This window comes from Odocoileus virginianus, chromosome 3, assembly GCF_023699985.2.
Source record: "Odocoileus virginianus isolate 20LAN1187 ecotype Illinois chromosome 3, Ovbor_1.2, whole genome shotgun sequence".
Taxonomy (NCBI): domain Eukaryota; kingdom Metazoa; phylum Chordata; class Mammalia; order Artiodactyla; family Cervidae; genus Odocoileus; species Odocoileus virginianus.
The window spans coordinates 13,035,269-13,050,387 of record NC_069676.1 but is presented as its reverse complement, the minus strand read 5'-3'; the positions used below and the strand labels follow the sequence as shown (position 1 = coordinate 13,050,387).

The window sequence follows — 15,119 nt, the reverse complement described above, 5'->3', positions numbered from 1 at the left end:
CTCTACAGCAGAAATTAACACAAAGTTGTAATCAACTATATTTCAATAAAATAAAAATTTTTAGAAAGAAAAACATTAGGGACTTCCCTGGCAGTCCAGTGGTTATGACTCTGCACTTCCAATGCAGGGGCTGAAAGTTCAATCCTTGATCAGGGACCTAAGATCCCGCATGCTTTGCAACACAGCCAAAATAAATAAATAAATAAATTTTTTAAAATAATAACATTAGAGTGTCCATCAACAGATGAATGAATACAGAAGATGTGATATATACAAAATGGAATACTATTTAGCAGTAAAAAAAGAATGAAATGTTGCCATTTGCAGCAACATGTATGGACTTGGAGGGCATTATGCTAAGTGAAAGAAGTCAGACAGAGAAAGACAAATACTGTATAATATCACTTATATGTATAATCTGAAAAATACAACAAATTAATGAATATAACAAAAAACGAAGCAGACTCACAGATATAGAGAATGAACTAGTGGTTACCAGTGGGGAGAGGAGGGGCAACATAGGGTGAAAGGGGAGCCATAAACCATTAGGTGCAAGATAAGTCACAAGGATATATTGTACAACACAGGAAATATAGCCAATATTTTGCAATAACTGTAAATGGAGTGAAAGTGTTAGTTGCTCAGTCCTGTCTGACTCTTTGCGACCCTATGGACTGTAGCCCACCAGGTTCCCCTGTCCATGGGATCCTCCAGGCAAGATACTGGAGTCGGTTGTCACTCCCTTCTCCAGGGGATCTTCTCGACCCATGGATCGAACCCGGGTCTCACACACTGCAGGCAGATTCTTTACCGTTTGAACCACCAGGGAGTGTGACCTTTAGAAACTGTATAAAAATTTTCAAGCTTAAAAAAAGTTTTGAAAGAATAACATTAGGAATAACAATAAAAACTACTTGGGAAAAAAACAAACAAACAAACAAACAAAAAACTACTTGGGGAATTCCCTGGCGGCCCAGTGGTTAAACCTCTGTGCTTCCACTGCAGGGGGAATGGGTTCGATTTCTGGTTAGGGAATTAAGACCCCACTTGGCCCACCAAAAAAAAAAAAAAAAGCAGGGACGTTTTTCCTGATGAGAGTGTAACTCATAGTTCTTGTCACTGAACGGAAGAATAAATTAATTAGCAAATATTTATGGCATGTATTAATTAATAAATTACACACACATTGAGCACCCAGCACTGGGCCCTGGGGACACAGACATGAAAAGGACTAAGTCCCTGCTCTACTGGGGCGGACGTGAGTGTCAGAGAGACAGGAGAAACAAGATGAGTGGATGGGTGGATGAATGAATGGTTGGGTGGTTGGATGGATGAATGGATGGATGGACAGATATTCGGTTCCTTGGAGGGAGAACAGGTTGGTCTGGGGTCTCCGCCCATCCTCACTCCAGAGCGCCGAGGGAAAGTGAGGCGGGGCATTTTGTCACATCTTAAGCTCCGCCCCGCCCGCCCCGCCCCCGCAGCGTCTTCCCGTCGGCCGACGGCGCCGCTCACCTGGTGGCCCTCCCCTTTAAGACGCGTTCACCTGGTGCTCACCTGCGCGCGGGTGCTTCCGCAGGAAGAAGGAAGCGGCGCCACCGTCGCCTCCCGGCGCTCCCTCCCCACCCCCCAGGTCCGCCAGCCGCCACCATGTCCGCCTCGGCTGTCTTCATCCTCGACGTCAAGGGCAAGGTGAGGCTGGGTGCAGGGAATGGGAGACCGACAGCTGGAGGTTGCTCCCTCTCGGACCCAGCGTGCGGCCCCTCCTTACAGGCAGCGAGATTCCGGGAAGCCCTGGGGGCGTGGGAACACCCCTCCCCCAATTCCTGGGACTCCGGCGTCGAACCCCACCTCCACTGTTTACTAGCGGCGTGTCTGAAGGAAGGGGCTTCGCCTCTGAGCCTCAGTCTCCCTGTCTGTCAGATGGGAATAACAGAGGTCCCCACCCAAGAAGAATTAATACAGCCGTATGCAGTGTATACTGCTTAGTACAGTGGCCCTACTACAAACAGTAGGCGTTCAATCAATTGAAATTATTATTTCTATCACCGTCATCATCCACTGTACTGATATTTGGGGAAGAAAGCCAGGGCAGAAGACCGTATTTCCCCTGTGGGGCTGCCTCGTCTCTTTCTGGCGCCCCCTCCCATTCATCTCGTTCTGTCTGGGGTGGGTTGCCTTGCTCTCCGCCAGGAGATCTTCCGGGCCCAGGGATTGAACCTGCATCTCTTTGGTCTCCTGAATTGCCAAGTGGGTTCTTTACCAGTAATGCCACCTGGGAAACCCAGCAATAGTAACGGTGGTGATGAGAATAATATTCCTGATGATAATCATAGTGAGGGCTAAGATGTGTGAGGACATGCTGGGTACCCTCTTCGTTCTAAACACTGGACTAAACAACCTCCTCACATAAATATTATTAAAATGAACCACTTACTGCCTGCCCGGCAGAGCTATATGCGCTATGAGTGATAAATGGATATAATCGTATTTCTTTTCTTTTTTCCTCTTTCTTTTCTTTCACCACCCCTACCTCGCTGATTTGGTGCCTGTGAAACCTTGCTCAAGAGCAGGAATTCTGGAGCCAGGGCGTCTTGGCTCAATTCCCAGCTTCCTCGCAGGCTATGGACCGGGTACATACCTCAGTTTCTCCATGTGTAAAATGGAGATGGTGACACCACCTACCTCACAGGGTTGTGGTGACAACGACCTAAGTAAGCAAACATCCAGGCTTTAGCAGAGCACGGCTGAGGTGTCAGTGAGGGCTCTAGACGCTCTGGCTGTTGCTATCATGAGCCCATTTTACAGAGGAGGAAACTGACATGCCAATAGGCAGAGCCTTGTCTGTGTCCCCTCAACCAGAAAGTAGGGTCAGAACCTGGCACTCTGATGCCCCCGGGGGGGGAGGTCCCTGGATCCCAGCAATGACCAGACCTTCTCTGCTCATCCTCAGCCCCTGATCAGCCGCAACTACAAGGGTGATGTGGCCATGAGTGAGATCGATTACTTCATGCCTCTGCTAATGCAGCGGGAGGAGGAAGGTGCGCTGACCCCACTACTGAGTCACGGACGGGTCCACTTCCTGTGGATCAAATACAGCAACCTCTACTGTATCCGGCCACGGATGGGTCCCTGGGGGCCTGGGGTGGTGGCATCTCAGGCCTGGAGATGATGGGCTGGGATGAGAGGTGCACGACACAGCCGTGGCTCAGGTTGGAGAGTGGGAGCGGACAGGTGGCGTTTCCGGGTCTACGCTCCACTGGGACCCTCGAAAAGGCTGCCTTTCCTTAACCTCGCTGCCGCAGTGGTGGCCACCACACTGAAGAACGCCAACGCCTCCCTGGTGTATTCCTTCCTCTACAAGATAGTGGAGGTAGGTTCTGGCCTTCTGTTGGCTGCCTCGTCTGTCCGTCCACCTGTCTTGCCCACCTCTTTCAAGATCCATCCCACCTAGGAAGCCTTCCCTGACTTCCCAGGGGGTGCCACCATCAAAGCCCCATCACTCTGTTCTCATCAGCTGTTGTGGGATCAACTCTCTCTATGGGGCAGGAAGCAAAGAAGTCTCCGAGACGGTGTACTGCTCAAATCTGAACCCGAGGATACTGGGTTCCACACCCAGCTCTGCTGCTTACTGGCTGTGTGACCTTGGACAAGTTTCTTCTCTCTGTGCCTCTCAGTTCAGCTCAGTTCAGTTGCTCAGTAGTGTCTGACTCTTTGCGATCCCATGAATCACAGCACGCCAGGCCTCCCTGTCCATCACCAACTCCCGGAGTTTACTCAAACTCATGTCCATCGATGATGCCATCCAGCCATCTCATCCTCTGTCTTCCCCTTCTCCTCCTGCCCCTAATCCCTCTCAGCCTCAGGGTCTTTTCCAGTGAGTCAAGTCTTTGCATGAGGTGGCCAAAGTATTGGAGTTTCAGCTTTAGCATCAGTCCTTCCAATGAACACCCAGGACTGATCTCCTTTAGGATGGACTGGTTGGATATTCTTGCAGTCCAAGGGACTCTCAAGAGTCTTCTCCAACACCATAGTTCAAAAGCATCAATTTTTCGGTGCTCAGCTTTCCTCACAGTCCAATTCTCACATCCATACATGACCACTGGAAAAACCATAGCCTTGACCAGATGGACCTTTGTTGGCAAAGTAATGTCTCTGCTTTTTAATATGCTATCTAGGTTGGTCATAACTTTCCTTCCAAGGAGTAAGCGTCTTTTAATTTCATGGCTGCAATCACCATCTGCGGTGATTTTGGAGCCCAAAAAAATAAAGTCTGACATTGTTTCCACCGTCTCCCCATCTATTTGCCATGAAGTGATGGGACCAGATGCCATGATCTTAGTTTTCTGAATGTTGAACTTTAAGCCAACTTTTTCACTCTCCTCTTTCACTTTCATCAAGAGGCTTTTTAGTTCCTCTTCACTTTCTGCCATAAGGGTGGTGTCATCTGCATATCTGAGGTTATTGATATTTCTCACGGCAATCTTGATTCCAGCTTGTGCTTCTTCCAGCCCAGTGTTTCTCGTGATGTACTCTGCATAGAAGTTAAATAAGCAGGGTGACAATATACAGCCTTGACGTACTCCTTTTCCTATTTGGAACCAGTCTGTTGTTCCATGTCCAGTTCTAACTGTTGCTTCCTGACCTGCATACAGGTTTCTCAAGAGGCAGGTCAGGTGGCCTGGTATTCCCATCTCTTTCAGAATTTTCCACAGTTTATTGTGATCCACACAGTCGAAGGCTTTGGCGTAGTCAATAAAGAAGGAATAGGTTTTTCTGGAACTCTCTTGCTTTTTCGATGATCCAGCAGATGTTGGCAATTTGATCTCTGGTTCCTCTGCCTTTTCTAAAACGAGCTCGAACATCTGGAAGTTCTCGGATCATGTATTGCTGGAGCCTGGCTGGGTTTAATCCAGACAGTCCAGTGGTTAAGACCCCATGCTTCTGCTGCAAGGGGCGTGAATTCCCTGATCAGGAAACTAGGATCCCATCTGCTGCAAGGTACAACCGAAAAAAAAAAAAAAGAAATACTATAAACCGGGTTTAGTCCTGCCTCAGGGTTGTTATTCAAAATAATTCAATCCAATTCATACCTCTAGAGCACTGAAAACAGTGCCTAGTATACAGTAAAGTGCTTAATAAAGGTTTGGTATTGCTAGCATTACTACTAATGTCATATCATATGATCACATAGTAATCTTTTGAGCACTTACTATATGCCATTCTCAGTGATTGAGAAAGTACTTTTTTTAACTGCTCAGAATTTTATTTGGTAAACAGAGGATAGTACACCCCCAAGAGGTGAGGGCAGGCTGACCCTGAAGAAGTGGCTGAGAAAGTACTTTTTTTTTTTTTTTTTTTGGTCACCTCCTGGCTTACAGGATCTTAGTTCTCTGACCAGGGATTGAATTCACGCTCTTGGCTGTGAAAGGGTTGAGTCCTAACCACTGGACTGCTGGGGAATTCCCAGAGGGATTTTTGGGATACTTTTCATCAAATAAGAGATCTGTATTGATTTGTCTCCTCTCTGCTAGGCAGAGGAGGGACACACAGCTGTGTATAAGGCAGGCACAGTCCTGGCCTGTGCTCAGGAGTTAAAGGGCATGAAGGATATTCAAGGGGACATTGTGATAACCGTGACTGGGTGGGTGCTAGTCTCACCCTGATACTCACAGGGGTCAAGGGATAGTGGTGGCTTCACCAAGGAGTTAAGGCCTGTCTCATGGAGCCTGTGTGAGGAGAGTATCCTAAGCAGTGAGCACAGCATGTGCAAAGGTCCTGAGGTGGGAACAGAAAAAAGGCCAGAGAAGCTGGAGAGGGATAAGGGATGGGGTTTCCAGTGATGGGTGCATGACAGAGTCTCTGCTAAGGAGATACTTATTAATTCCCAGGGGCTCCCATCTGGGGGGGTCCCCCAAGTCCCAAGGGCCCCTGGAAGGAATTCAAGGAATCCATGAACTTAGATGTATTTCTGTGTAGTGTAACAGTTTTCCTTTGCCATCTTATGGGGTTATTTTCGTTGGTTTTTGTTTTGCTCTTGCTGCATGGCTTGGCTGGTGGGATCTTAGTTCCCCAACCAGGGACTGAACCTGGGCCCTCAACAGTGGAAGCACGGAGTCCTACCCATTGGAGTGCCAGAGAATTCCCATATTCTGTCTTTTGTGTCGTGTGTGTGTATCTTTTATTTCATGCATTAACAAACCTTATTCTGAGGTGGGTCCATTAACATCACCAGATACACAGCAATCCATGATTCACAAAAAACCAAACATTCTGAGTCCTTCCAGTCCCTCCTCCAGGAAGTCTTCTTGGACCTCCCTGCCTCTGGGTCCCTACTTCACTTGTTTTCCTCATTATTGCACTCTACATGTTGGATAATATTAGTCCCACTACCTGTCCATTCCCCCTCATGACTGTTCCAGGAGGGCAGAGACCTTGTTGGCTTTGTTCACCATTAATGTACTGATACTGGTATATAGTAGGTACTCAGTAGTTGCTTATTGGGTGGCTGGCTGGATGAGTGGGAATCCAGCCCAAGAGCAACACCAGCCACATCTCTGTGGGTGTTGGTCTCCTCACACCCCCAGGTATTCTCCGAATACTTCAAGGAGCTGGAGGAGGAGAGTATCCGGGACAACTTTGTCATCGTCTATGAACTGCTGGATGAGCTCATGGACTTCGGCTTCCCACAGACCACAGACAGCAAAATCCTGCAGGAGTGAGTGGGCCGTGGGTGGAAGAAACTGGGGAGGGTCGGGGAAGTATCCTTGGGCCTATCTGCTCATCTCCCTGCCGGCTGTGCCAGGTACATCACGCAGCAGGGCAACAAGCTGGAGACGGGCAAGTCACGAGTGCCACCCACCGTCACCAATGCTGTGTCCTGGCGCTCGGAGGGCATTAAGTACAAGAAGAATGAGGTCTTCATCGATGTCATAGAGTCCGTTAACCTGCTGGTGAGCCTCCACACCTCTGCCCCACCCTCGCTACAGCCAAGGGCCAGGAGAGGGAGCCCTATGCTCGTTAACCGCCTCCCACATCACCAGTGTTTGCATCCTCAGGTCAATGCCAACGGCAGTGTCCTGCTGAGTGAGATCGTGGGCACTATCAAGCTCAAGGTGTTTCTGTCGGGAATGCCAGAGCTGCGGCTGGGCCTCAATGACCGTGTACTCTTCGAGCTCACTGGCCGTAAGTTTCTGGAAGGGGGCGCAAGGGGGAGCCTGAGACCTCGCCTCATTTGCGGTGGGTGGTACCCAGAGACCTGCGGTCGATTCTGAAATAGTGCTCGTCTGCCCTCTACTGGTCTTGACCAGTACTGCAGCTGCTCGTGCCTTAATGCAAACAACTCTGCTTCATTATTGAGGGCCAGGCCCAAGGAGAGGGCAGAAAAGAAAAAATAATCCCTGCCCTCACGGAGCTGACATTCTAGTGGGAGTAGGAGACAGAATAGCATTACTTTCTTCCCTGGTGACTCAGACAATAAAGACTCTACCTGCAATGCAGGAGACCCGGGTTTGATCCTTGGGTCGGGAAGATCCCCTGGAGAAGGGAATGGCTACCCACTCCAGTATTCTTGCCTGGAGAATTCCATGGAGAGAGGAGCCTGGCAGGCTACAGTCTATGGGATCACAAAGATTCGGACACAACTGAGGGACTAATACTCACAGGATAACATCCTGATAGCAAGGGCCTGATTCCCTCGGGTTCCCAGCTCTGTTCCTGGCCAGCTGGGTGACCACGAGCAAGTTACTGGGCCTCAGTTTCTTCATCTGTAATATGGGGGTGATCATAGCAATAGACAGGGAAGGTAAGGATAAGGACCCTGCCCTGGGTTCCAGTGTTATCCACTAACTCGGCTCTGAGTTTCAGGGAGCAAGAACAAGTCTGTGGAGCTGGAGGATGTGAAATTCCACCAGTGTGTGCGGCTCTCTCGCTTTGACAATGACCGCACCATCTCCTTCATCCCGCCCGACGGTGACTTTGAGCTCATGTCCTACCGCCTTAGCACCCAGGTGAGGCAGGGTCGAGCCCCTGGCGGGGGGCGAGGGTTGACCCCAGAGCCTTGGAGAACTCCCTCTTCCTCTGTCTGCAGGTCAAGCCGCTGATCTGGATTGAATCTGTCATTGAGAAATTTTCACACAGCCGCGTGGAGATCATGGTCAAGGTGGGCCCCCGGGGTAATAATTACAGTGCTCAGATCGCCCCTCCTACCCCATCAGCAGTCTAACCATATCTCCCACCTCCCTCCCCAGTCATCACTTCCTTCCAGCCACACAGGTCTTCTGACTGGTTCTCAAACATGCCATGGTCCCTGACTGTCCCCTCTCCCTGGAGCACTCTGCCCCCAGCCACCCAGACATCCCCCTGGCTCTTTCCCTCACCTCCTTCAATTCTTTGCTTCAGTGTCACCTCCTCAGAGGAGCCTTCCCTGATTTCTCCACCTCCCTTCTCTGCTCTGTTTTTTTTCCCTTATTACTGAACCACCACCGTGTGACACATGATCTGTTTTACTTACTTAATTTACTTTAAAAATATACATTTATACTACTTTATAAATTTAAATTTACATTTAAATTTATGAATTTACATTTATATTCATATGAATTCCTATATATACATATTCATATATGTATATAAACCATTGAGTGTGTTAAAGATCAATGTTATCATTGTCATACCATATCATCATATCATACTACCAGCTTAATTGAGTGTGCCTGGTTCAACCAGCACCTCTGAACCCCCACCTGCCCCTTGCCCAGTCATGGCTGCCCTCACCCTTGCCCACAGGTGATCACAATTTTGAATTTCATGTAAATTGTTTCTTTGCTTTTGTTTGTAATTTTGCCACCCTCATCTGTAACCGCAAATACTTAATTCTGCCAGTCTCTCACCTTTATATCCGTGAACTCTTGCTGTATGATTTTTTTGTATAATTTGCCTTCTTCATATAATGTTGTCTTTTAAGAGGAATCCCAGGACCTGTAGCATAGGGCATCCATCTCGGTGACTGTAGAATGAGAATCTTCTGTCCTGCGTCTTGCATGGGTTGTCTTCAGTTCTTGGCTTCTCCGGTTCACATTGCCACGGATAGCCCTGTGCATGTCCCCAGTCCCCCAAACAAGAGCTTCTCCAGAACATATAATTAGTCCCTCCCCTCCCTTAAAAGAATTTTTTCTTTCCCCCAGTCTCTTTTTTAATTAAAAAAGTTGGGGCGGGGGTCACAGAAGGGCACGCCATACTGCATGCTGGATTTTAGTTCTCTGACCAGGGATTTAACTTGTGCCCTGTGCATTGGGAGTGCAGAGTCTTAACCACTGGACCACCAGGGAAGTCCTTAGCCCCGTTTACAGATGGGGACAGAGGCCCAGAAGAACTAAGATGTCATTCATCTAGGAAGGGAGGGGGCACGTTGAACTTGGGTCTGCCTGGCTCAAGAGTCTGTGTTCTCAGATTTAACTTTGTTCCCCAGTCTTAGAGTCTCGGGGAACTCTTTCGTGATGTGGACAGTCACGGTGGGGGGATGGTCTTGGTGCTCCCCAATGTCCCTGTCTCTATAGGCAGGGAAAGGAGAAGGGGCCACTAAAGCTGGTGCCTTCCTGGGGCTCCCCTGGTGGTCCAGTGAAGACTCTGAAATTCCAGTGTAGACGGGTTTGATCCCTGGTCAGAGAGCTAGATCCCACATGCTGCAACTAAGCCCTGGCACAGCCAAATTAAAATAAATATTAAAAAGGTGGTGCCTTTCAGAAAGAACATCCCCTGCCCTGTTTTACCTCCAGGTCCTCTGCGCCAATCCTACCTCTCATATATCCCCACCCCTTGGCACCAGATGATTAAGTAAGAGCAGTTATCATAGTGGTAGCTACTGCACATGGACACTTAGAGTCCTTGTGTTAAAAGCTTGCCCGTGTCAAAATGGATCTGGATCTAGCTATAATATAATAACTTATTATCTGGGAGGAGAGCATGTGAGGATTGAGAACACAGGCTCAAGTCAAATCTCTGCTGTGCCGGCTGCCAGCTACACAACTCAGGCCACGTGCTCTTTCTCTCTGGGCCTCAGTTTCTTCATCTGTAAAATGGACCTTTGGAATTTCCTACTTTAGAGAATTAGTGAGAGGGTTAAGTACTTGGCACAGGGCCCTGCACATGGTAGGGGCTCTGTAGATGCCAGCTTTCAATTGAAAACTCGGAAAGTCCCTGGTGGTCTATTGGTTAGGACTCTGAGCTTCCACTACTGGGGACATGGGTTCAATCCCAGACTGGGGAACTAAGATCTGCACGTTGCAGCACTGCCAAAGGAAAAAAAAAAAGGAAAATTCTGATAGACTGAGGGTCCCATCCTGACTTTGCCAGTGTGAGTATGTGAGTCTTGACCAGGAGCCTTTATTATCTTGTCTGTGAAATGGGCTGAAAGGTGAGCCTGCCCTAGGAGCTGCTCAAATGAGGGATTACATTTTGAAGCAAGAAAAGGTATATGATACTTTCCAAATGGAAGGCACCAAAAGCAGAACCGCTGGAGTCTCTTGTGGGTGTGACTCTGCCCCTTGTTGGCTATGTGTCTCCACAGAAATGCCTTGATTTCTCTGTGCCTCTGTTCCCTCATCTGGAAAATGGACGGTATCGTAGTCCCCACTTCTGGGCTCTTGAAATGGCACGTGGAAAGGGTTTGGTCCCCATTTGCATGAGTGCACTCTTCACACCCCACATTCTCTCCACCGACAGGCCAAGGGGCAGTTTAAAAAGCAGTCGGTGGCTAATGGCGTAGAGATATCTGTGCCCGTACCCAGCGATGCCGACTCCCCTCGATTCAAGACCAGTGTGGGCAGCGCCAAGTATGTGCCAGAGAAGAACATGGTTATTTGGAGCATCAAGTCTTTCCCGGTGAGCCCCGGGGACGGGACGGGGAACAGGAGGACCAGCCCTTGATGAGTGAGGGCAAAGCAGAGAATAAATCAGAGCCACATACGCATGCACGTGGCTGTCCTTTGCAGATGATAAAACTGGATGATGGTTAAGCTCTCCCTGTCCTAGGTCTTGAGGAAACCAGCCCTGGGTTCAGTTTCCTCACCCTTGCTTCTCTGAGCTACCCAGCCTTGGGGATTCCACTTCCCCTCATGAAGCCTCAGTGTATCCATCTGTGAAATAGATAGAATCATGCTGCCCATATCCTTGGGCTGCTGGAGGATTTGGTCTCATTTTGGGATCTTGGTTGGGCGATGTTCATCAGCCCCTGGAAAATGGGAGATGATCACCAGAAGGCCCCCAACTAGGCTTTGCTGTCAGAAGCTTCATCTGCAAGTTTGGGCTAGGAGCCTTTACTTTCTGGTCTGTCAAATGGGCTGAGAGCAAAGCCTGCCCCCAGGGGGCTGCCATGAGGAGTGGTCTGGGGTATAAGGGCCCTCAATGTGTCTGATACCCTCATGTTCCCTCAGGGGGGCAAGGAGTACCTGATGCGCGCCCACTTTGGCCTCCCCAGCGTGGAGAAGGAGGAAGTAGAGGGCCGGCCCCCCATTGGGGTGAAGTTTGAGATCCCCTATTTCACTGTCTCCGGGATCCAGGTGAGGGAAGGGGGCAGGGTGGTTCCTCTCCTTGACCTTGGTGGGTCCCCCTTTCTCACATCTCTTGTCTCGGACCACCTCCGTTCCCTGGCTTGGCTTATCTCCTCCTATACAATCATTCTTGTCTTTTCCTGGAACAGTGTTACTTTTTCTTTAAACAAACATTTTGATTTCAACTTTTGGGTGTGCTGGGTCTTCATTGTTGTGCATGAGCTTTCTCTAGTTGCAGTGAGTAGGGGCTATTTTTTCAATTGCGGTGGCTTCTCTTGTTGCAGAGCATGGGCTCTAGAGCCCGAGGGTTTTAATAATTGCAGAATGCAGCCTCAGTAGTTGCAGAACACAGGCTTAGTTGTTCCTTGGCATGTAGGATCTTCCTGGACCAAGGATCAAACTCATGTCCCCTGCATTGGCAGGCAGATTCTTTTTTTCAAAAGTGGTTTTATTTATTTATTTTTGGCTGTGCTGGGTCTTCATTGCTACACAGACTTTTCTCTAGTTGTGGTGTGTGGGCTTCTCACTGGTGGCTGCTCTTGTGGAGCACGGGCTTTAGGGCACACAGGTTTCAGTAGCTGCAGCACGTGGCCTCACTAATTGTGGCTCCTAGGCTCTAGAGCACAGGCTCAGTAGTTGCGGCGCATGGGTTTTGTTGCTCCAGGGCATGTGGGATCTTCCCAGATCAGGGATTGAACCCGTGTCTCCTGTGTTGGCAGGCAGATTCTTAACCACTGAACCATCAGGGAAGTCTTACGGTGTTGGCCTTTTCTGCTCTCACCCTGGGTCCCCTTCCCCTCCCCGCTAACTTTGCCCTGTGCCTCAACTGTATTTTGTCAATTCTCTTAGAATGTGCCATCTTTCCCACTGTCCTGGACCACCTGATCTCCCCCGCACACATACACTGTCCTGGTCACATCTTTGCCCTGAGCCTCGTTACTTCATTCCTCCCAGGCTGTGCTTTCTTATTCCCGGAAGTTGTGTTATTTATGTTCCCCTGGCCCCAGCCTGCTCTCTCCCATCCTGGGTCACCTCCTTTCATCCCTTTCCAGGTCCGATACATGAAGATCATTGAGAAGAGTGGTTACCAGGCCCTGCCCTGGGTCCGCTATATCACCCAGAGTGGCGGTAAGGCAGCCCAGCTCCCTGAAATGACAGGGACAGGAGATGAATGGGGACGGTCCTGAGGCTTTGAAACATCTTGTCCCAGAGGGCTCCAAAACCGACAGGCGTGGCCCCCAGGTCTGCCCTATCTTTGTCAGTGTGCCCTCCCGAGTCTCAGTCTGCCTATCTTTAAAATGGGCACAGTTGCCAATTCCAGGGGAGTGGAGGTGGGGTTTGGATAAGCAACTGAACACACAGCAGCCCCATCTATTGCCTGGAAACAGGCATGTTGCTGAGGTTACAGTCGCCATGTTTAAGCCCATCCTTAGCCCTGTTACCTACCTGTGGGGTTGATCATGAGCACTGGGGAAGGGGATGGGTTGTGGGTGGGGTGATGTCCTTCTGTCTCCTTCCCCCAATTCTGAGATGGTCCCTGCTCATTGTTTCCCTGCAGATTATCAACTTCGTACCAGCTAGAAGGGAGAAGTGAGGGCTTGAACCTGGGCTGTCTTCTCCCCAGGCCCCAACTGCAGACTCCACTAGAGGAGGGAAGATGGGTGTGTGTGTGTGTGTGTGTGTGTGTGTGTGTGTGTGAGTGTCGGTGTGGGTGTGTGTTTCTGTGGTCTGTCTGTGGGTGTGGGTGTGTGTGTGTGTGTGTGTGTGTGTGTGTGTGTGTGTGTGTGCAGCCCTTGAATTACTGGTTTGTTACTCCCAGCACCTGACTTGCTCCTTCCTTTCTCCCTTACTGGTAGGCTGGGAGTGATAGTCTCCAGCTCTCAGACTCTCACCCCTCCCCTTCCTCCAATTTTATATGAAGAAATAGAAGAGGGGCTTGAAGTCCCCCTCATGAGTGCCTTCTTGCAGTGACCTGCCTTAGGAGGTATGGGGAGTCCCTCCTCCACAGCTGCTGAGCCCAGAGGCTCCGCTGGCCCATTTCTGAGTTTTAGGATGACATTAAAAAGATGAATCTAGCTGCTGTTATGTACTTCTTGGCTGGGGGATGGGGATGCCATGGGTGTCCCTTGAGTGCTGGGATAAGAGTGGGCAACATATATCCAATTCTCAGCCCTGGTCATCTCTCATCTGAGCCCTCGTGATTGCCTCCACCTTGGTCTCCCAGGCTCTGGGCTTCCCTCTCCCATGACAGTCACGTTCCCCTTCTCATGACAGCCAGTTCCCATCACAGCCACCAGAGGGCGCCTATAACTGCTAAACCAGATCGTGGCTCCTCAATACGGAAGCATCCCAGGGTTTTCCGCTCTGATTTTTGTCTTTCTGGGCAGCACGCGGGACTATAGTTCCCGACCAGGGATTGAACCTGGACCCCCCCTGCAGCGGATGCGCGGAGTCTTAACCACTGGACCGCCAGGGAAATTCCCCCATTCTTTTTCAAAAGTAAAAGTGCTCACCGCAGCCCACAAGCCTGTTCAGCCCTCACCTCCTCCCCCTTCTCTCCCTCTATACCTCACTCTTCCTGGACTTACTAGACTTGTTTCCACCTCGGCCTTTGAATCTGTAGCACCTCCATCTGTTTCTCCCAAGAGCCACATGGCTCCTTCCCTCACCTTCAGTTCTCAAATCAAATGTCACCATCTCAGGGGGGCCATCCCCGACCACTCTATTTCAAAGCCTTCTTTTCCCAAGACACTATTATTTATCTCGTTTTGTCAGCTCCACAGTGTTTACCACTCTGAAAATATTTATTGTCGTCTCCAGCTCTAAAAGGTAAGCATCCAGCAGCCAGGAGGCACCCGGCTTGCTCTCCACTGGGGTGCCTAGTACACAGTAGGGGGTCAGTAAATGTGTGAAGGCCCCGCTGTTGAAGGCCTCTGTTAAGGGCCTCCGACGCGACTCTCGCCTCTCAGGCTCACCCACGTGGCAGCTGGAGAATGAACTTTCTTCCACGCCCTTGCATTTGCTGTGCCAGAGCTGGTGCAATCTGAGCCAAACGTGATTCCTTTCTCACTCACCCCCTATCTATGCTTTATTTTCCTCACGGTGCTTAACACTAAAATTACTTAGTAGCTCGAATGCAGGCCCCCCAGCGCCAGGAACGGCTTCGGCACACAGTGAATGAATGAAATAAAGCGCTAAGCACAGTAAGAACTAACAAATATCGCACCGCATAACTCCAAGCTGGGCGGTCCCAGCCCTGCCTCCCTTTCCCTCGGAGGTGCCGAGGTCCCGGAGCAGCCCGCGCTACCCTGCTCCTGACCTTTCTCCCCTGGGTCAGTTAAACGGGCCCTCTTTCCCGCCCGCCGGTCGCTTTTGAAAAACCGAAAACCCCGCCATTGTCCGCGGTCCACCGGTCGCCGCAGTTCGTCCAATCAGGAGCGGGCCCGCCCACGCCGGCACTCAAAGCCTCCCTGGCAACGCGTGGCCATTGGCTTCGCTGGCCAGGAGGGCGGAGCACTACAGGGTCGGGAGCCGGGCAACGCGGCTGGGCTACAACGTAGCAAGTTCATA

The 15,119-nt window shown here is 50.1% G+C and overlaps 1 protein-coding gene across 2 annotated transcripts; it reads left to right on the top strand.

Annotated features, from left to right (window-relative positions):
* The first annotated feature begins 1,569 nt into the window (after positions 1-1,569).
* AP1M2 (adaptor related protein complex 1 subunit mu 2) lies at positions 1,570-13,624 on the top strand. 2 transcript variants are annotated; one of them, XM_020902385.2, is made up of 12 exons: positions 1,570-1,692; positions 2,954-3,110; positions 3,306-3,373; positions 6,588-6,718; positions 6,806-6,953; positions 7,059-7,185; positions 7,867-8,009; positions 8,090-8,161; positions 10,723-10,881; positions 11,433-11,558; positions 12,602-12,677; positions 13,108-13,624. In XM_020902385.2, exons 1-12 carry the CDS (start codon positions 1,651-1,653, stop codon positions 13,128-13,130), a joined length of 1,272 nt encoding a protein of 423 aa, XP_020758044.1. In that variant the 5' UTR covers positions 1,570-1,650; the 3' UTR covers positions 13,131-13,624. The 2 variants fall into 2 exon arrangements, with proteins under 2 accessions (XP_020758044.1, XP_020758043.1); XM_020902384.2 differs by having other exon boundaries at positions 7,861-8,009.
* The last annotated feature ends 1,495 nt before the right edge of the window (positions 13,625-15,119 follow it).